Source organism: Apodemus sylvaticus, chromosome 5 (assembly GCF_947179515.1).
Source record: "Apodemus sylvaticus chromosome 5, mApoSyl1.1, whole genome shotgun sequence".
Classification (NCBI taxonomy): domain Eukaryota; kingdom Metazoa; phylum Chordata; class Mammalia; order Rodentia; family Muridae; genus Apodemus; species Apodemus sylvaticus.
The window spans coordinates 40,341,917-40,362,917 of NC_067476.1; the positions used below are offsets into that span (position 1 = coordinate 40,341,917).

At 42.7% G+C, this 21,001-nt stretch overlaps 1 protein-coding gene across 1 annotated transcript in view; it reads right to left on the minus strand.

Annotated features, from left to right (window-relative positions):
• Positions 1 to 21,001, minus strand: part of Pla2r1 (phospholipase A2 receptor 1) — a 126,009-nt gene that overhangs the window by 60,318 nt on the left and 44,690 nt on the right. The window contains exons 7-10 of the mRNA XM_052182556.1: positions 15,590 to 15,784; positions 13,575 to 13,732; positions 8,546 to 8,644; positions 5,093 to 5,205 (exon numbers count right to left, since the gene is read on the minus strand). Of these exons, the coding sequence (XP_052038516.1) occupies positions 5,093 to 5,205; positions 8,546 to 8,644; positions 13,575 to 13,732; positions 15,590 to 15,784 (565 nt within the window). The remainder of the gene's footprint in view (positions 1 to 5,092; positions 5,206 to 8,545; positions 8,645 to 13,574; positions 13,733 to 15,589; positions 15,785 to 21,001) is intronic.

The following is a 21,001-nucleotide window of genomic DNA, read 5'->3' on the forward strand; positions in this document are numbered from 1 at the left end:
TGTCCCAGGTTAGATAAATTGCCTAGCTTCAAGCTTTTAGACTTTGTGGGACAGAACTTGGAGACTGTTAAGCTAGCTTAGGAAAAATTAATCTAAAGAAGAATTAAAATGACTCTTCTCCTTATTGTGTTCAGCTGACTCAACCATAGACTGGTCTAGAAATAATTCCAATATTGAAGATTCCAATTTTGAAGATGGCTAACAATCTTCAGCCAGCTGTGTTAATTTAACATATAGTCTCCACTTTTCCTGAGAAGTAACAGCTTATTTCTTGATACACAAGGCTACCTCTCCCACCTCAGAGGCCAAGCTTTGGGTCCTTAAAGTTGTTAATTTACAACTGAATTGGATACTTCTGGGACAAGTTAATCCTATTCCACCTTTAACTCTTGACCTTGTCTGTTAAGCAGACTGGCTGTCTCCACCCAGGCTCACCTGGATGGAGAGATTGCATGTCTGTTAAAGACACTTGCAGACCCCCCTGGCTTCAAAACTTACACAAGTGGATCTCCAAAGAGGGAGCCACATAGAACTCAGATCTATGTGTGTTTGTTTATGAACAAACATGGGTACCAGCGAGACGTGCGAGGCAAAGCACTGCATGGGGAGGTAAATTTCTGCTTCTGAGTCCCCAGGAAGTACACCTAATTGCATAGGGGTTAACGTCGAGAGGCTGTCTTTAAAATAATAAGGGAGCCTATTACCCCTCCTCTGAAAAAGACGTTATACAATATTTAAGAGGAATTACGGTCAATGCTTCCCCTCCTGGTTAAGGCCCGCCTTCTTATGAAGGATATTTATCCACTTGTTTTCTACCTCCTCGTGTTCATGACCAAGGCAAGTGTTATGTAAGAAAACATTTCATTGGAGCTGTCTTACAGTTTCAGAGGTTCCATCCATTATCATCATGGTGGGAAAGTATGTCAGTGGGCAGGCAGACATGATGGTGTAGGAGCCAAAAGTTTTACACCTTGATCCAAAGGCAGCAGGAGGAGACTGGATGTGTTTCAGACTGGATGTAGCTTGAGCATTTAAGACCTCAAAGCCCTACCTCCACAGTGACACACTTCCTCTAAGAAGGCCACACCTCCTCCATTAAGGTCACATGTCCTAATAGAACCACTCCCTATAGCTAAACATTCAAACACATGAGTCTATAAGGGCCATACCTATTCAAACCACCACATGTGGCAACACAGATATAAGATAGACCTATTTATATCTGATACCTTGAATGGTCCATCTTCTAGAGACTAAAAACAGAAACCTGCTCACTGGGAGCTGAGGGTGCATGAGGGATGGAGAATCGGAAGTATCGCTGAATGAGTATAGAGTTTTGCATGTCAGAAGAACCATGGTCTGGAGACAGACGGTGCTGGTGGATGCACAGTAATGTGAATGCCTTTAAGACCACTGATGCTCTCTTAAAGTCAGGGCAATAGTACATTTTATTTCGTGAATATACCAAGTTAATTCTAATTGTATTTAGGGGGGTATGGCTTTCAAAAACAGGAGAATGTGAACTATGGCAGGATATCCTTTTGGGGGGAGGCAAATTCAAAATATCAAGCATCATTTGTATTATTTTGTACAAAACCTTGCATGGCTGACTGATTCATGGTTCATCGACTTAGCTATCAAGCATGTAGACAATAATCTGTGGTATCACTGTAATTCAATTTTCCATCCTATTCTATCTGGAAGCAAAGTGGCCAGACCTGAAGAGGGCTGTTTTTGTTGTTGCTGTTTGTTTGTTTGTTTTCTTAACAGTAGTCCAGTAAATCAAAATCTGTTACTCAGATGGGAGGGTCTGTTTTCCTTCTCTTTTCTATTCCACGATGACTTTTAAAAGTCTTAAACCTGAAATAATTTGCCCCAGAACAAAAGGAATGAGTCATTTGCAGCAGGTGGTTCTAATTGCACCCATCAAGCCTGTCACTCTGCTGTGCAGACACTGGAAAATCAATTAACAACTACACGTTTAGGTGCTCAGAGTGGCAGAGAGTTTGTGACTCAAACAGGACACCAGTAATGGAGGCAGGTGATTCCCAAACCTGTCAGTGGGAGCTCCTGGGTTTGTGAAGCCTTCCCTCACACTGCCCACGTTTCTCAGACAAGCTCTGCTGCAGAACATTCCAGCACTGATAACCACTTGGCTTCTTCCCTGATGGGGTCTGAATGAAATGAGGGCCCACTTTCCTCGATCCAAGAGTCCCACGGTAGAGCCTATGTTTCGGATGTGTTCTTGTTTGTGAAGGCGAGTCCTGGTGCTGACTGACTGAGTGGGAGAGAGATTGCATCATTGGCCTCAAACAGTCCTGCAGGCTCCATTGGAGACTGGAGCACGCCAGCACAAGGTGACCTGGATGGACTTATATGGCTTATTGGGCTGCCTAAGTTTCATACCAACATGATGTAAGCTAGAGTCACCTGAGAAGAAAGAACCTCAATTGAGAAAATGCTTCCAGAAGATGGGCTATAAGCAGAAAAGTCTGTAGAATGTCTTCGTAACTCATGATCAATGGGGGAGGGCCCAGCCCTTGTGGGCGGTGCTATCTCTGGGCTGGTGGTCCTGGGACCTGTTAGGAAGCAGGTTGAGCAAGCCATGAGAATTAAGCTAGTATTCAGCCCCCCTTGTGGCCTCTGCATCACATCCTGCCTCCAGGGTCCCATTTAGTTTGAGTTCCTCAAACTACTCAGTAAACTGTGATTCAAGATATGTAAGCCAAATAAACACTTTCCTCCCCAGGTTGCTTTTGGTTCTGGTGTTTTATCATAGCAATATTAGCCCAAACTAAGACATGGCTGAAATTAACATTAAAAAAACAAATTAATTTGTGTGATAACTTCTGCTTTAGTGTACCTAAGTGTTGGCTGCTAAAAATAGTTTGTAAAGCAAAAAAAAAAAAAAAACAAAAAAAAAAACAAAAAAAACAACAACAAACAGGACAAAACATCCCACAAATGTTTATAGAATCCTGTGGCATCCAGTTTGGAGGAAATGAAACTCTCTAACAGTTGCACAGGTTAGACTATGAGGGATCTGAACTCTAACAGATTTCTGTGTTGGATTGGGCCCCATTGGCACTCTTAGCAATCTGCAAGGCCACTTCCTTGCCTGGTTGTTCTGCTACCTACTCTGCCTCCTTGACTTGTTTCATGTCCGTAATATTTGGTCTCTTCAGTTCTGTGCTGCAGAAGGTTCAGACACATCACCTATGCTTCTTCAAATAGCGGTTCAGTGTTCAATAGGGTATCCTTTACAAAATTGGTAGTCCATAAGTAATTTTCTAATAAACTCTTAAATATATTTGTAGATATACACATACATACATATATACATACACACAAATGCACATACACACACACAACAGAACACACTGGAATGGCCAGATAGATAACCTGTGAAGTAATTAACACTGTGTGAGAATGTGACTGTTTTGCTTGACTGTCCCATCAGCCAAGCAACTGGCATGACGGGGAATTTGTCCGTGCCCCATGTGCCAAGGGGTTACCCAGTTGAGCTTCTTTGCCTCCATAGACAGAGGGGTGAGGAGGGTGACAAGACTCTCATCTGAGTATTCAGCTGCTCCATGCTGATAATTTAGCTCTGGAGAGACTGAGGGGAGGAGGCACCACCACGGCAGCTCCCTGGAACCCCTCTCATGTTTTGGTAAATAACCTATGCTTTTTAAGAAAGCTAAACTCATTGGCTTTTCAGAGTGCACTTTAGCAGAATTGTGCCTCAATATGTGATTGGGACGTTAGGAGGGGGGTAGACTTTGTTTACATCTTCCCAGGGGAAGAAATTTGAGTTACAGTGGTAGACCCTCAATGAATATTCAAGAATATTCAAGACAACTGAGATATTAAGAAGATGAAGCAATTGAAACAATTAGACTTCTGGTTTCAATGAAATCATAATTAACAATGGAAGCTAGTCTCATTGGGTTGGCTCCTGCATTGTCCAATGTTGGGTCTCTAACTGGGAGACTTGTGACCGCAAGTGCACTTGGAGGAGAGAGAGAGAGAGAGAGAGAGAGAGAGAGAGAGAGAGAGAGTCCTCCTGCCTGGAAGCTGTGTCTGGAAGGGAGAAAGGGAGACCTAGAAACAGCACCAAGCTCTAGCAAGCTTTTGCTGTGCCCTGGTGAGGGCCGCTCGGCCCACCAAACACCACCCACCCACCAGTCCATTCTTCTGGGTGTCAGTCTCTTTCCCAAGCACGAGCACATTCCTAAGCACTGTGTGGACAACAGAAGAGGCTGGGAGGGGCAAGGCCATGATAATGGCTGTCAATGTGGACTTCCAATGTAGGGAGAGCAGGGTGCCCGTGTGTGTGTGTGTATGTGTGTGTGTGTGTGTGTGTGTGTGTGTGTTTATTTTGAGACAGAGTCTTTAATGTAGCCCTGGCTAGCTTGGAATTCACTGTGTAGACCAGGCTGGCCTTAAATTCACGCCCACTTTTGATACAGTTTCCCATGGAATTCTCCCCATGTTCTTAGGAATGGAAGAGTTGGTCTCTCAGCCCTCAGTGTCCTGGGCACTGCTATAGTACATCTGTGTTATGACATTTTTTTATTCCCTTTACACATTTGTAACAAGCTTCAAACTTTAAATAGGAAAAAAACAGGTATATTCTCTCTGTTAGTTTCAGGAAGAAAGCTCTGTACAGAGCAATCTAAGTTTAAATAAAAACCCCTAAGAAGTCTTTGCCTGCCCCTTCAATTTCCTTCTTTTTTCTCTTCTGTGAAACAAACCATAACTTCTAACCTTCACACTTCAAAGTACTGTTCAATGGCATTTTCTTCTCATTACAAACAGAAAACAAACCCAACCTGCCTGTGTTAACCAGGCCAGATAACCAATGGACATTCTTGGAAAATATAAAAGCCACCTTAAGCTTTAGTGTTTGTCAGTTTTTAAAAAAAATCAAGTTAGAAATAACACCAGATTTCAACTCTTCTCAATACTCAAAATCAGTTAATATTCCACTGCATACACAAGCTTCAGATGTGGGCAAGCCCTGCGGACAGATGCTCACCATTGCACAGCCCCGGCCAAAACAGGGGCAGCTTAGAGAGTTCACACTTACCGGCTGGTGATGGTTAGGAGGGCAGGAGAGCAGTAATAACCACTGGAAGCCTGCTCAAAGCTTCTCAGGACTGTGTCGACTTTGTAACAAAATCTGCCGTGTCTCTCCCAGCCCTTAGGGGGTTAAAAACAAGACAGGGAATCTAAGGACACAGTGTGACTTAATTAAATGACCAGACAGCACCTCCTTCCCACTAAGGCCAGGGGATCTAAGGACACAATGTAACTTAGATAAATGCCCAGAGAGCCCCTCCTTTGTTGGCTATCTTTTCTGATTCTGATTTTTATTTCCATAGTGCACTATGTTTGTTCTGCCTGGAATTGCCACCAGTCACAGCCCCATCTACATTTAATTAATTACTCAGTTTACATTTCAAAAGTATATAACTACCTTAAAAACAAACACAACTGAAAATAAAGGGGAAACACTGCAAAAACAAACAAACAAACAAACAAACAAATATTAAAGGGATACTCACACAAGAGCCACCATTCTTAGGCTCACAGAATTTCTTTCAAATGGCTGTGATGTGTGGGTTAAAATATAGTATCAACCATGAAGGGAGGATGCTCATTGGTTTGAATTCTGGGTTCCCCACTAAACCACTTTATTTCTAAATAATGGATGCGCTTTAAGAGACATAATCTCTCTGCATCTAGTTTCCTCGTCTGTGAAGAATTACCCTTAGGTAAGAATAATGTTCATGGCCGTCCCAAGGAGCAAAGGAGAAAATGCAGGAGAGACCTTGAGTAGAAGAAGAAATCTTGGAGGAGCAGTGAAGACAGGTCTCATGGTAGTTTGGAGTGTGATGGAGTGTTCAGTTTAATTTCACAAAAGCTTTTTGGGTTCCTAGGGACTAAAGTAGAATTACCAACAGGTAGATCAGCTGGGCCTTCACTGAAGTTCTATTTAGTTTTTCTGTAATCTGAGGTACTTTTTCATTGCTGCTGCTGCTGCTGTTTTGAGTCATGGTAGCCCACCTGTCTAACCTGGTACCTCCTGGGTTGCCCAGGCTATACTCAAACTTCTGCTATAACCTCCTGGGAGTTAGGACTACAAGAACCATTGAGTCCCAGTAAAGCAGCTGTTTTTTTTTTTTCTTTTATCCCCCGTGCTGTGGATGGAACCCAGGGGTCTTTACACGCTTGGCAAGTCCCTTGCAACTGAGCCACATCCCCAGTGCCCCCACCCCCCAGGATGGTCTTTATTCGATCACAATGCTCCAAGTAGAAAATAACTCCCTAATACAGAGACACATACATGTATGACTAAGATTCTTTTGCCCCAAATTAAGGGGTTGTCGTTTGGGGGAGTAAGAATGTAAGTTTGGGGACTTAGATGAAGATGACAGTTTGTAGTTCTGTCGGTTAGCTGTGGGAGCAAGGTGGGGTGAGTCTCTTCCTTAAAACCATAGAGTGAAGTGGCTACTCATTTATTCTAGCACACCTGACTTCTCTTCGGCCTCCCACACTAGCAGGTCACACGACTCTATCTGTCCTGTCTGCTTCCTTGACAGCTTAGAATGCTCACCATTTTGTGCCCTGCCAGTGATCACCGGCAGCTTTTGATCCAACACAGGATGATTTCTAGGATATTTCTTGGAAAAGGTCTTAGTTCTGTGCTTAATTCCAGAACACTTTAGAATTGGAAATTCAGTTTAAAAAATATAGTACCCCAGGGAACGAGCCAATCACAGAGCTCCTTCATTCACCCATGGTCTGCTGTTTTCCTCCCTCCCATCGGGGCCTCAGACAGGGCCTCTCAGGTACCACTGGGCTGGCCTTGGAAGGACGGGAGGAAGAGTGACTGATATTTGACATTTCTGACAAAGTATTTATTTAATAGTAGTTTTTGCCTAAAAAGATAGAAGCACTGCTCACATGGCCCAGCACCCCAAAATTACTCAGTGGGAAATAAAAATCACTGTTTTGCCTTTGAGGTAATCAATGGCATATATATATATATATATATATATATATATATATATATATATATATATATAATTGCTGATGTTTTGTTTTTTTTTAGACAGGGTTTTATTATGTAGCCAAGCTGGTCTGGAACTTGCTATAGAGTTCAGGCTGGTCTCAAATTCACAATCTTCCCCAGCTTCCTGAGTATTAGGATTATAGCACATGGCTGGCTTCAGGACTCATTCCATAAATTAATTATACATGTACCAATTACTTAGCAAGTTTTACTGAAGCAATGAGAAAAAAAAAAGGAATTAGGGAGCCGTATCCCTAAACTGATAGAAAATAAAATGAATGGGAAGTTTCCCATAAAACTCAAGAACTATCTCTGGACATGGAATCTTTAGGTACTGGTGACCCTTGCTGGGAAAGGAAGCAGAAACAAGTTCAAAGGGCACAGCAGTTGTTTGGGCTGTGCTCTCCCCACCCCGCTGGCTTGCCTTGGAAGGCACAGAGAGGTAGATTTTAGGTCTGTGTTCAGCTGGAACTAATTCAGGAACTGCAGTCCTTAGATGGAAGGTCTGGTGGCGGTCGGCTAAGGCACGAGTGTTGTCCAGCTGGAGTGTGCAGGGTCACTCATGTGTGTACACATTGATTAATGAGGAAAGTGCAGTTTCTGCTGAAATGGATTGCTCCTCAGTCGGACTACAAATAGGTGGATTAGAAAACCAGAAGGGGGGAGACACAGAGTTCTAAGAGGCTAAAACTTACAGTATAAAACTTTCCTATAAAATATTAAATTCAACCAGGCAATGGTTGCCTTTAATCCCAGCACTTGGGAGACAGAGGCAGGTGGATCTCTGAGTTCGAGGCCAGCCTGATCTACAGAGTGAGTTCCAGGATAACCAGGGCTACACAAAGAAGAGAAACCATGTCATGAAAAACTAAAAAAAAAAAAAAAAATTAAATGCATTAAGAAAACTTGAAACATTTTGGCTTTTAGATTTAAAGCTAAAGTGATAGTTTTTATCTAAAGTATGTGAAAATACCTTGCCAGTTACACCAAACACAGCCTTACCATCGGTTTCCCGAGAAACATATACCTTATGAGCACATTGCTGTATCATTGCCAACATTTAAGACTAAGAAAGGTATAAGGGAGGCAGGATCCTGGCAGGAACCTCAAACTCTGCCTCTGAAGAATGCATCCGCACTCCCAGGCACCCCGATTGTAAACCAGCGGATAAGATGGGGCATCACGTGATGTGTGAGATGGGGCATCACGTGATCACCATTGTTTTTATAGAGAGATTGATGGGTTCGTTTACAGCTTTATCTTTGTGGAAAAAAAGTTTTGGGTCAAAGAGCACAGCAAGATGTGTCTTTCCGAGGGCTGAAAGGCATTCTGATACTTCCTGAGGACATCTGACTTGTAAGGGGAAAATTCTCACTCAGAAGCGGGGCTGCTTTTACTCCACGGTGGGCTCATTTTTCTAGTTCTGTAGTCCGGGCGCCCCAAGGCAGTGCTCGCCATACTCACCACTTGACATCCGGAGTCCTCATCAGCAGAGACTTGCCCTGCTTTCTTACAAATGTAAGGGAGTGTTTCTTTACAACTTTTCACTTTCCAGCGTCCTTCCTAAAGGGAAAAGTGTCACAGGGTGAATGAGTGGACTCTGGACAGGACATTGCTTAGACTTGAGCAGAGCTGTGAACAGCAAGTATTCCCAGTGGGTGGTGTTACAGACTCCTTCGTGGGCGGTCGCACAAAGGCCTGGCAGCTGTTCCCTGCCTGCAGCAGTTTGTGTGTGGTCCAGAGCTGGGGAGATTGGAGGGAGGAAGGAGTTTGGTTAGTGCTGGGAATATCCAGAAACTACCATGACTCAACCTCGGGGCCAACAGTCATGTTCAACTCCAATATCCTTCCTTACAATGCTTCCTCTTTAACAATCAAATATGTTTATTTTTTGAGAGTAGGCCAGCAGTTCCAGGCTGGCCCAGAACTCACTACACAGTCTAGATTTGCTTCAAGCCAGCAATCTTCCTGTCTTGTCTTCCTAAATGCTAGGGCTAGGATTAATTACAGACATGCACAGGCCCAGTTTCCTTCTCTCCCTCCCTCCCTCCCTCCCTTCTTCCCTTCTTCCCTCTCTCCCTCTCTCCTTCCATCTTCCTTCCTTCCTTCCTTCCTTCCTTCCTTCCTTCCTTCCTTCCTTCCTTCCTCTCTTTCTTTTTCCTTTCTCTGTTTCCTTTCTTCCCCCCCCCCCTCTCTCTCTTTCTCTGGGCCTGTGCATGTCTGTAATTAATCCTAGCCCTAGCATTTAGGAAGACAAGACAGGAAGATTGCTGGATTGAAGCAAATCTAGGCTGTGTAGTGAGTTCTGGGCCAGCCTGGAACTGCATAGTTAAGACCTACTCTCAAAAAATAATACTCTCTCTCTCTCTCTTTATATACATATGGTGAATATACATATTCATGTGTATGAAAAGTATATGTTGGGGGTTGGGTGTGCACGCATGCTCGCGCACACACACATGTACGCATGTAAACCAGAAGCTGACACTGCATGGCACTCTCTATTGCTTTTCTCCTTATTTTTTGAGACATGGTCTCTCACTGAACCTGAGCTGACCATTTGGCTGGGCTGGCTCTCCAATGAGCTCTAGGGAACTGCCCGTCTCCTTCCTCCCCACTGCTGGGCTCACAAACATAGCACCATGTCTATATTTTTACATGTGTGTTAGGGATCCAAACTCAGGTGCTCATGCTTGCTGAGAAAGTACTTTACACTCATGGAGACATCCCCTAGCCTCAGCTTCCTTGTCATATATAGAGTCCTTTAGGTCCTCTCTTATGTCTGCCTAAATCAGTGGCCCTCAACCTGTAAGTCTTGACCCCTTTGTGGGGTCACATATAAGAAAGATATCCTGCATATTAGATATTTACACTATGTTTTGTAACAGTAGCCAAAAGACAATTATGAAGTAGCAACAAAAATGATTTTATAGTTGGGAGTCACCTCAACATGAGGAACTGTAATAAAGGGTCACAATGTTAGGAAGGTTGAGGACCACTAGTCTAAAGCTTTTCTCAGATCCTTTGCTGATAATAATAAAATAGTGAACAGACCAAACTACAGTTTTCCCAGTCGACCTTGAAGTCTTAACACAAAACAAATCATTAGGTGCAAACGACTCAGTTCAAATTTCAGGTGGTGTCGGGTGTTCAGGATTTTAGGGGCTTATGGAGTTCTTTGATTGCCTTCAGGGAAATACTACGTCAGGGCTGACATCTTCACCAGTAAGAGAAGTGTTGGGTCTCTCCATGGAACCTGTCAGAAAATCATTTCGTGCTATAGGACAGTGTCAGACATACTACAGGTGCTCAGTATCTGCTGGGAGAATGTGTGAATGAATAGCTCTCACCTTCAAATTTAGGTGTTAGATAGATTTATGTAAAGCTAGTGGTAGTAATTATTCATATAATAATAATTATTATATTCATACTAAGAACTATTTGATGGAAGGAAATATTAATTTCAATGTTCCATCTGCTTACTGTTTAAGGAGTTTATAAGCTGCAAAATCAGGAGGTGCTGAGAAATCTCTCAGAGCTTGATGGTTCTGACCCAAGACACAATATTGCCTTAGTTGGCGTTACTCTTGCTGTGATGAAACACCATGACCAAAAGCAGTTTGAGGAGGAAAGGGTTTGTTCAGCCTACACTTCCACATTACAGTTCATCATCCAAGGAGGCCAGGCCAGGAACCCAACAGGGTAGGCGGGAGCCTGGAGGCAGGGACTGCCGTAAAGGCCTTGGGGGAGCTGCTCACTGGCTTACTCCCCACGGCATCCACAGCCTGCTTTCTTATAGAACCCAGGACCACCTGCCCAGGGATAGCACCTCCCACAATGCACTGGATCTGTCTCCATCAATCACTAATTAAGAAAATGCCCTACAACCTGATCTTATGGAGGCATTTTCTCTACTGAAGTTCCCTGACGATGCCAGCTTGTGTCAGGTTGACAGAGAAAACAAACAAACAAACACAAAAACAAAACAGGCAACACAAACATCAATATCTGTCCTTGTTGTCTTAAAATTAACCCCTATTCAGGAATTAGAGAGCACAATTAAAATAACACAGACATAAAGACAACTATCCCATGTTTCTCTCTTGTGCGGAACCTAGGTTTTATACACACACACATATTCACTCACACACACAATTCTCATACACATTCACACACTCACATTCTCACACCCATTCACACACACACACACATGTACTCACACACTCACACTCTCATACATTCACATACACATTCATACACTCATAATCTTGTACACATTCACACACACACACACTCACACTCTCACACACATACTCACACTCATACGCATTCACACATGCTCACATGCAGTCACGCTCACTCACACACACTCACAAGATGGGGACTGTTGGGGAAAGGGAAGAGGATTAATGTCAGGAGGAAAGAGACGACAGGGTAATGAGGTCTGACATGGTCAAAGCACATGACAGGCTTGAACAAAAAGTCATGATAAAGCCATTAATGTGTACAGTGAATATACACTAATTAAAGCAATCCCTATCCAAATGTTAGCTTTCCTTCTACAAACATGGTAAATGAAAGAGTCAGACAATGGGAAATGAGGCCATCTTAATTATCTCAGAACCCCTGACTCAAACACCATCCTCCTGAAACTGTGCTAGGCTTCAGCAGAGTTGCATCCACGACAGACATCTGAAGAGGTTGCTGCTGCTTCCTCCCCAAATGCCACTCTCACACACACACTGGGAGAATACATAATTATGAATGCACATGTTTCTGCAAGTCTCAAAAGATACAAAAGTGAAATGTGTCACAAAAGTAAGCGCTTTGAATTTTTCCTGTTTGGTTGTGACAATTATTTTGTCAAGCTACCTAAGTAGCAGTTAATGAGCTACTTCTTGGGGGGAGCTTGGCACAACATCCTGTGAAGCTCATCCTAGAAAGAATGAGGACACCCATCAAGTCCTGGAGTCTCCTTAAGCTCAGTCAGTGCTCTCCATGGCTGTTCGAGCAAAGAGAGGCTACTTGTTTAAAATGTTTAACAAACTATTCAGATAGTTCGGACTAAAGCTACTTCTGCCAAACCTGATGTCTCTGACAAAGGGGAGATGGGAACACTAGAGTGTGCATAATGCTAAGGTCGCTAGCTCCATTCTGGTCACTTGAGAGTGAGATTTGCCATCGATCCACAGTCTTCAAAGAGGTTTCAAGTTTGTAAGCTAAGGGAGCGTTAAAACTATCACTTCTCAGCATAACCCTTCCTCTTCTTCGTCTCTCCAGAGGGATGGTCTACCCCAGCACTGTCTGCCAAAGTGGTGCTCATTCAAGTAACAAACAAACAAACAAACAAACAAACAAACCTTGTCTCTCACCCTCCATATCCAATTTTTAGCAATGAATCCAATAGTTAGCAATGAATCTTGTTATTTGAGACACCTTGAGTCTATTCTCTTCTCCGCATAGTCACTGCCCTAGGTTAGCCATGGAATAGGCACCAAATGGTTTCTCTGCTTCTGTCTTGTCTTCTCTGATATATTCTGCATGTTACAACCAATTATTTTCAAGTCAGGTTTTCCCCACTGTGTCCTTGAAACACTCTGATGGCTCATATAGCTTGGTATATAAGCCAGTATTTTTGTACTCCCTTTGTCCCATGTCCTATCACCTCCTTACTAATGGTCACATGTTTGGCTATTGAAGATGTCAGATCTTCCCCAACCTTCAGACCAATGTGTGCCTGTGTGGCATTAGAGGAGTGTATAGGCTGGTTTTGTATGTCAATTTTATCTAACAAGCTGGATGTGTTGCACAGAAAGGAACTTCAGTTGAGGCAATGCCTCCATGAGATCCAGCTGTAAGGCATTTTCTCAATTAGTGATCAAGGAGGTGAGGGCCCCTTGTGGGTGGTGCCATCCCTGGGCTGGTAGTCCTGGGTTCTATAAGAAAGCAAGCTGAGCAAGCCAGGGAAGGCAAGCCAGTAACATTCCTCCATGGTCTCTGCATCAGCTCCTGCTTGAGTTCCAGTCCTGACTTCCTTTGGTGATGAACAGCAATGTGGAAGGTGTAAGCTGAATAAACCCTTTCCTCCCAGCTTGCTTCTTGGTCGTGATGTTTGTGCAGGAATAGAAACCCTGACTAAGACAGGGAGGAAGCAGCAACAATCTCTCTAGGGTTTTGCCTACCTTTGTGTTTTTCTTTGGATGATTTTCCTCTGTTGTGTAAGGGTTTTTTGCTTCTTTGAAGTCCTAACTTAAGCACCATATGTTCAGCGAGGTTTCCCACCCCTTTCCTGTCTGAAGCTCTCCTCTAATCCCAGCTTCTTTCCTCAGAGTAATGATCGTCCCTGTTGCCATGGGCACTGTAACAGGCTTGGAAGTCCCACAAAGAGCAGGAACTGCCTCTCTTGGTCTCAACCGTGATACAAGTCCCTCGAATAGGTGGGTCTCAGTACCAGTGCCACAAATCTGACCATCGATCAAATGAACCAACTTACAGATTGCTCTGCTGAGACACACAGTTGTCTTCTGTTTGGAAGAATTCGAGGCTCGAGAGGATACCAGTTCGTGAAGATGACCGAGGAGCCGCTAGACCACGCAAAGGAAACTGGAATTCTATTGCTACCCAAACCAATCCATGTTTCTGATGCATTTTCTGTAAGAAATAAATAGAGAATAGAAGATATTATTTGCTTATTTTTATGGCCCACACAGGTTATTAGTAAGCTGTACTCATTCACGTGTGATCCTTTTTATTCTTTATCCGATAAATCTTTTTTGAAATTCACTATGAGATGCTTGTCCAGACAGACCCTCCCCTCCCCTAATATCCAGGTTTGCTCAATATGGGTCTTCCAAGGAAGGCAGAATGTGGGCAGAGGCAAGCACTGGCCGGAGCAAGTCAGAGTCTTGGGACTCCAGAATGGGCTCCTTCGCTGTGTGCAAAGTGACCTGAGATGCCTAGTTTTGCTATTGCCTAGAGAAAAGGAAAATTACGAGGTTAATTGGATTTTGGAAGGGGGACATTAAAACCACCACCACCATTACCAAAACTCTTGTAACGTGGTGTAACTTGCATGTTTTCCTTCTCTCCCTCCCCTTCAGCCCCTCTCAATAAAACAAGCAGCTGCACCCGGATCCCAGAGGTTTACACAGAACAGTGGGGTTGCCAGAAATGCAAACAAAGCTTCCTCCCAGCCCTGTGGATGCAGTGAGAAGGCAGTGGGCAGCAGAGAGGCTTCAAGTGTCCTTGTTGATACAGGGGACACTGCGGGATTCTTTTAATCCCAGATGCAAAGGATGAGGGAAAATGACCTGGAAGTATTCTTGTTTGCAAACTAATGCCTAACATTGCAAAGGTCATCAACTAGAGCCTAGCGATATTTATTTTTATTCTTATTTTTTAAACACTGGTAAATGAAGGCATAACTTCAAGGGATTGTTTTTTTAGGAGGACTCCATGTCTAATGTATGACATGGGGCCAGGGGCTGGCTTGCTCTGAAGAGCAGAAGAGGCTCAGGAGTCTGGAACCTTGAGTATGACCCACAGCCTGAAAACCACCAAGCCAAATGAAGTCAAATTACTTACCTCTAAAATTATCTTTAGGAGAGCACAGCACACTGGCTGTCCGGCAGCCGCAAGCTGATTTATGGGTTTAGGGCTCAGATGGGTGTTCTAAGAGATGGCTTTGTGACTTCTATCCCTTGAGAGTCTTTTTCATTTATTTTTTCTTATTTTGAGAATTTAATGTATTGTTTACATTGTTTCTACCCTCTTTTCTCCATTCCAATGTACTCCCTCTCAAATTCATTATCTCTATATAATCTACTGAGTCCATTTAGTGTTGTCTGAATGTCCATGTGTTAGGGCTGACCATTTGGGATTGAATAACCTCTCATCCCTGAAGAAAACTGATCCTTCCTCTCTCTCTGTAGCCATTAATTGGCTATAGCTCCTTCATCTAGGGGTAGGGCCCAGTGAGATTTCCCCATCTATGTTGGCATATCAACTGGTGTTGTCATCACACAGAGCTTGATTTATCAGCTATAGTGTTAAGATTTTGTGGGTACCACTTCCCTATCACATCTAGAAGCAGACATCCTGGTTCTCTGACTCTCAAAATATTTCTGTTCCTTCTTCCATAATTTTTTCTAAGTCTTAGGTATATGGGTTGGGTTGTATAGGTTAGGCCAAAACAACACATATCTTATCTATTTGACAAATGCAAATAGGTTACATAGCTTCTGAATATATATATATATATATATATATATATATATATATATATATATATATATATATGATGTACAAAAAATCCGGTGAATTGTGTTTCTGTATTTTTTAGAAACTCTGATATATGTGTAAATATATTGCATATATATTAGTATATACATCATACATGAATACCATAAGTTATCACTTTAAAATAGTTCAACTTCTTTTCAACTCTGATTAAAAAGTAGTTACTTATATTATTTCATAGGTCTTGAGGCAAAAGTCTTTGGTACTCACCATTCTCAAGGAGGTTTATAAGAAACTCCACCTCTGCTAATGAAGCTACATCCATCAGCTCGCTGTCGTTAGACTGGCAAGAGTGCAGAGCCCCCAGCCAGGACTTCTTTTCTTTCTTAAGTTTGTAGCATTTACGATTGAAGGGAGTCCAGTCAGGATCACAGCGAGTGGCGTGGTATTTCCAGGAGTCCTTTTCTTTATAAGTCAACACAAAGAACAGTATTTGCACAATTGCTTCCAATGTTACTCAATACCCTTTATGTACTCATCAGTATGATTACTTTTAGTAAGTAAAACACAAAATTGATTTCTAGCACCCATGTAGTGGCTTACAACCACCTGTAACTCCAGTTCCAGAGGATTTGGAGCCTTTTTTGGGCTACATAAGTACTGGGCATGCACAGTGCACATACATATATAAATACATATGTACAAATATACACATATATACAAACAGAGAGAGGGAGGAGAGGGAAGGAGAGAGAGAGAAAGAGAGGAGAGAAAGACCGTAACTGGTCTGCCTACTTAAAAATATTTTCATATTATAAAAGGGCTGTTGTGAAACATAATTTAAATGGTATTCCAAGGATTTTATACAGGGTAGGCACCCTTATCCTAGAGCTAAAAGAGCCAAAAATTTTGTTCCCTTCCTTTAGAACACAGATGATGAAGTTTTACTTTATTGCTCTTTTGAGGTCACTGTGGTATCTGCTGTCACACTGGATGGATGTGAACTCTGGATCAGGTTTTCCAGGGTCAACTGCCATGACACTTTAGACACTTGAGGAGAAGGTGGTGGTGTGCGGGTCAGGTTTGGTTCTCATAAGGAGGAAAGCTTGCCCCAGAGTGGTGCCTGCATTTGGGGGTGTTTTATTAATTGAGAGCAAGTGTCTCCCTTAGGAACTCGTTTGGTTAGGTATGATCTCATGACTTTTTGAGACACAATTCATTCTTTCAAAAATTACTTTTAGGACACTGACATCAATTGAATCATAGTGAGAAGGCATTAGAACGCTTAGATTTTATCAACGGTTATCAACCTAAACAAAGTGAAATGAGCAACAACAAAAACGTTCTTCTAAACTTCTCTCTCAAGGTAAGAAAAAGAGTTTCTGAGACGGGAGCAGTGTCATGACCTGCGAGGCGGGACCCTGAGAGGCCCAGGGAAATGCTGTTGGGTGCTGGTGGAGGGCTGGGCAAACATACAGGTTGTGGTTCAATTCCCATTCTCCAGCAATAAAAAACAAAACTTCTCCCTTGATTTTCACCAGCTTTTCTTCAGAAGAGCCAAGAATGAATGGCAGACAGGAGGCTATGGTGGCCCCTTTTAGTAAACCAAATGGGAAGACAGTGAAGACAGCAGGAAGGAAAAGAGTTTCTGTCAAGCCTTTGATCCCTTCCCCACCTCCAAGCTCCACAGCACAGACTCCTCTTAGGGGAGGAAGACTGAATTAAATGTAGTCTTTTATTGAGACCCTGCACCAGGGCCTGCATGGTGAAACCCAGTGCGAAGCAGAGCCCTGCAGCTCCTACCACAAAGCTATTAACTGTGGGTTGAGTCTTGCATTTGGCCAGGAAGCTGGCTATAGTAATACCAGCCTTTCAACTTCAGGAGGCAAGGCAGAGATCAGACACCATCTGCTAGAGAGCAGGGAGTGAAAGCTTCCTACTACAGCACAGCCTGGGGGCCATAGCTATGACTTAGGTCAATTCTTGATGACTCTGTCTAGAACTGGGCAGAACCCTTCAGTGTCTGACAGCGCATGGTGCATCTGGGTGTACCTGGCTCCAGGGAAAGGCTCATGGGGGCAGACTTCTCTCTCTAGATACTCTCTTTGTTCCTTTTGAACAACATACTAACTAGATTGGGTAAAAGCTGACTTGGATTGCTGCCTAATATGAGTGACAGAGCACCAATATCAAGCTCTTAGCAAACTGGATTTGGGCATGATCTGGTGACAAATGGCTCAGAGAGAACAAGAATCCAAAAGAGCATTTCTAGAAGGATGGGCAACGAACAAGACTAGATTAGGAAAAGCAAGGCAAACAGTCCTTGGTAGCTAGACACTGCTGCATGACAGTAAGTATTGGAAGTTACAGGAAACCATGCCTGCATCTGGTAGTCAAAAGAAGGCTCTAGAAGTGGACTAGCTAGTAATTAGTCTAGCTTCCATGGAAATTAAAATGGCTGCTTGATAGAAGCTCATTAGGTTTTTAAAAAAATACATAAGGCCAATATTAGCAGACTTAAGGGAAGGGAGAGACTCCAATACAGTAGTAGTTGGGAGTTTGCACCTCATATTTAGTGATACACAGACTGTCCACACTGTAAACCAGCCACACAATTGCAAAGTCAAATTGCGCCCCTGGCCAAATGCCCCTACAGACATCCCAACAGCTGCCTAATGTACAATTTCCCTCATCAGCATAAATTATTCTCCATGACAGATAATGTGCCTGGCCACAAGACAAGCCTTAACAAATTGGCAAAAACTGAAATCACATCAACTATTTTTTTTTCAACACAATGTAATAAACTAGAATTCAAAAATGAGAAAGAGGAAGCTGTATTTATTCATGGAAGTTAAACCACTTGCTTTTGAACAGGCAATAAATCAAAGAGTAAGTTAAGAAGAAATTTTAAAAATTCTTTTTGAAACAGGTGCAAGTAGAGATACAACATGCCAAAATGTGTGGGTTCAAGCAAACCCGGCATTAATGGGGAGACGTATAGCCATCCTCTGCTTACCTGTGAGAGGCAGAAATGGTTTGAGCAACTTAGGGTCACACCCATTCCCTTGCTGCACCTCAGGGGTCAGTCAGCAAAACAAGAACAAACCAAATTTCAAATTAGCAGAGGGAAGGTATAATAAAGACCAGAGTAGGAATGAATGACATGGAGATGACAAATTACAAATGACAAAATTACTGAAATAAGCTACTAGAATTCTCCAAACACAATAGACAAACCCTTAGTTAGACTTGGGGGTGGGGAAGAAAAAGAAAAAAGAAAAAAAAGCTTAGGTAAAACCAAAGATGGAAAGGAAGACATTGGCACTTTTGGGTAAGATGGTAGACTGTAAAAGCTGCAGTTTGATAGCTCTGAGCTCTGAAGCTACCATCTGTGAGTCATTGAGGTAGACACTGAGAATTCTGAGGTCCAGAAGGTGTGTGTGATACCCACCACAACGTCTCTCCAGCAGGCTCACTAACACTGTGGTGGTGTGAATGAGAATGACTCCCATAGAATTTATGCTTGGTCCCCAGTTAGTGGAACTGTTTGGGAAGAATGAGGAGGTGTGGCTTTGTTGGAGGAGGTGTGTCATGGGGTATAGCCTCTGAAGTTTCAAAAGCCTCTTATTCTCAGTGTGCCCTCTCTGCTTCCTATTTGTGGATCAAGAACTCTCAGCTATTCCTGCCACCATATCTTTGCATTGCTATCACAGGCTCTAACCCAGTGACTGTAAGCCTAATTAATGCTTTATTTTATAAGTTGCCTTCGTCATGGTATTTTGTCACAGGCTAGAAAAGAATCTAAGACATTACTCAAAAAGTAATGTGTGAGGATGGGTTTTCTGCCTGTACTCATCTTAATGCTATGGTAGCTTCCTACACTCTCCATTGCATTTGGGGGACAACCATCAGGTAAAAGATTAGCCACCCCAGGGGATATCACCAGGAGTCTGGGAAGGGTGAGAGCATTAACCCAAGTCATAGAATGCAAAGGTAAGTGTCAAAGCAGAGGCCACTGGTATTGCAGAGAAGGAAAACTGCCCATTATGAAGACAACTGGGTAGACAGTAACACTTGTCCAATTCAGTTTCAGCAACAACAAAACCAAGAGCAGCAAGAGTCCTCAGGTTCAGCCATCCATCCCCACCCACATGTGTGTAACTGGCAGTGGCCAGTTTCGGGGGGGGGGGGGGGAGGGGGGGAGAGGGGCAGAAAGAAGTCACCCTGATACTCCTCTTTTTCCTTCTGTGATTTTGGTATTGTCCCTTCCGAACTTCCCCTATGCTTTTATGTTTTATTTTTTTATTTCCCTTCATATATTCATCAAATCTTGTTCTTGAAAAGTTTTTCTATTTTGGGCAATATGTTTTATACCCCCTCTCTGTTTTCTCCCTCCACCCTACATTCAGGAGTATTACAAAATGTTATTATTAGTGGTGCTGTTAAATAGAGGGCCTCATGTAGTCTAGTCTGGCCTGGAGCTCCTGCCAAGGATGACCTGAAGCTCTGACCCTCCTGCTTCTACCTCATGGTGTATGTGGTGCTTAGGGTTGAACCCAGAAACCCTTTATTGGTTTTTTTTTAAATGCTTCATACTGTAAACTGAACTGAGAAAAGCTTAAAGCTTTCTTCTTGAGTTCTGTTACAAGGGTGCCCATTCTCACTACTTCTGTCTAGTAGTTTCTGAAGTGCTCACTAAAGCAATGAAGCAAAAGAAGGAAAAGCATTCAAATGAGAAAAGGGATTCAAATTTGTCATTGCATGTAGAGGCTATCTTCTTATTATATATGCAGAGACACCACCAATTCCACAAAAAACTATTAAAAATATAACTGGATTCTATATAACACATCAAAACTAAGGGCTGTTTAGTCTCGCCTGGAGGCTCACTCCTTTCATCTAGAACTCAAGAGGCAGAGGCAGGAGGGTCTCTTAGTTCAAGGTCTACAAAGTGAGGACAAAGTGAGGTCCAGGACAGCCAAGGCTGTGACATGACACAAACCCTGTCATGAAAAACACAACAACAACAACAGTCAGGACTGTTGCTATATGCTGAAGGTGAATTATCTGATAAAGAAATAAAACCTGTTAACGATAACTGGAAAAATAGAATAAGAAAAAATTCCTAGGTTAAAAATGTAACCAATGAGTTGAAAAATCTCTGTAATGAAGTTTATAAAACAGTGAAAAAATTAAGGAGATTATAAAAATTGTAAGACTACTCATTGTACATGGATTGAAAAAATCATTACTGTCAAAGTGTTCACAGTACCCAAAGTGATTTGCGATATCAGTGCAATTCCTAACAAAATACTGGTGATGTATTTCACAGAACTAAAAAAAAGGCAAGCCTTAATTTTGTCTGGAATCATAAATCACTTAAACAGTAAAAACTGCTGTGGTGATCTGAAGGCTTGGCCCATGGAAAGTGGCACTATTAGGAGGTGTGGCCTTGTTGGAATAGATGTGGCATTGTTTAGTGTGTCACTGTGTATTCAGGCTTTGGGGTCTCCGGGTGCTCAAGCTCTGCCCAGTACAGAAGAGAGACCCTTCTGCTGGATGCCTTCGGAAGACAGTCTCTTCCTGTTTGCCTTCAAATAAAGATGTAGAACTCTGCTCCTCCAGCACCATGTCTGCTCGAATGCTGCCATGCTTCCCACCATGATGATAATGGACTGA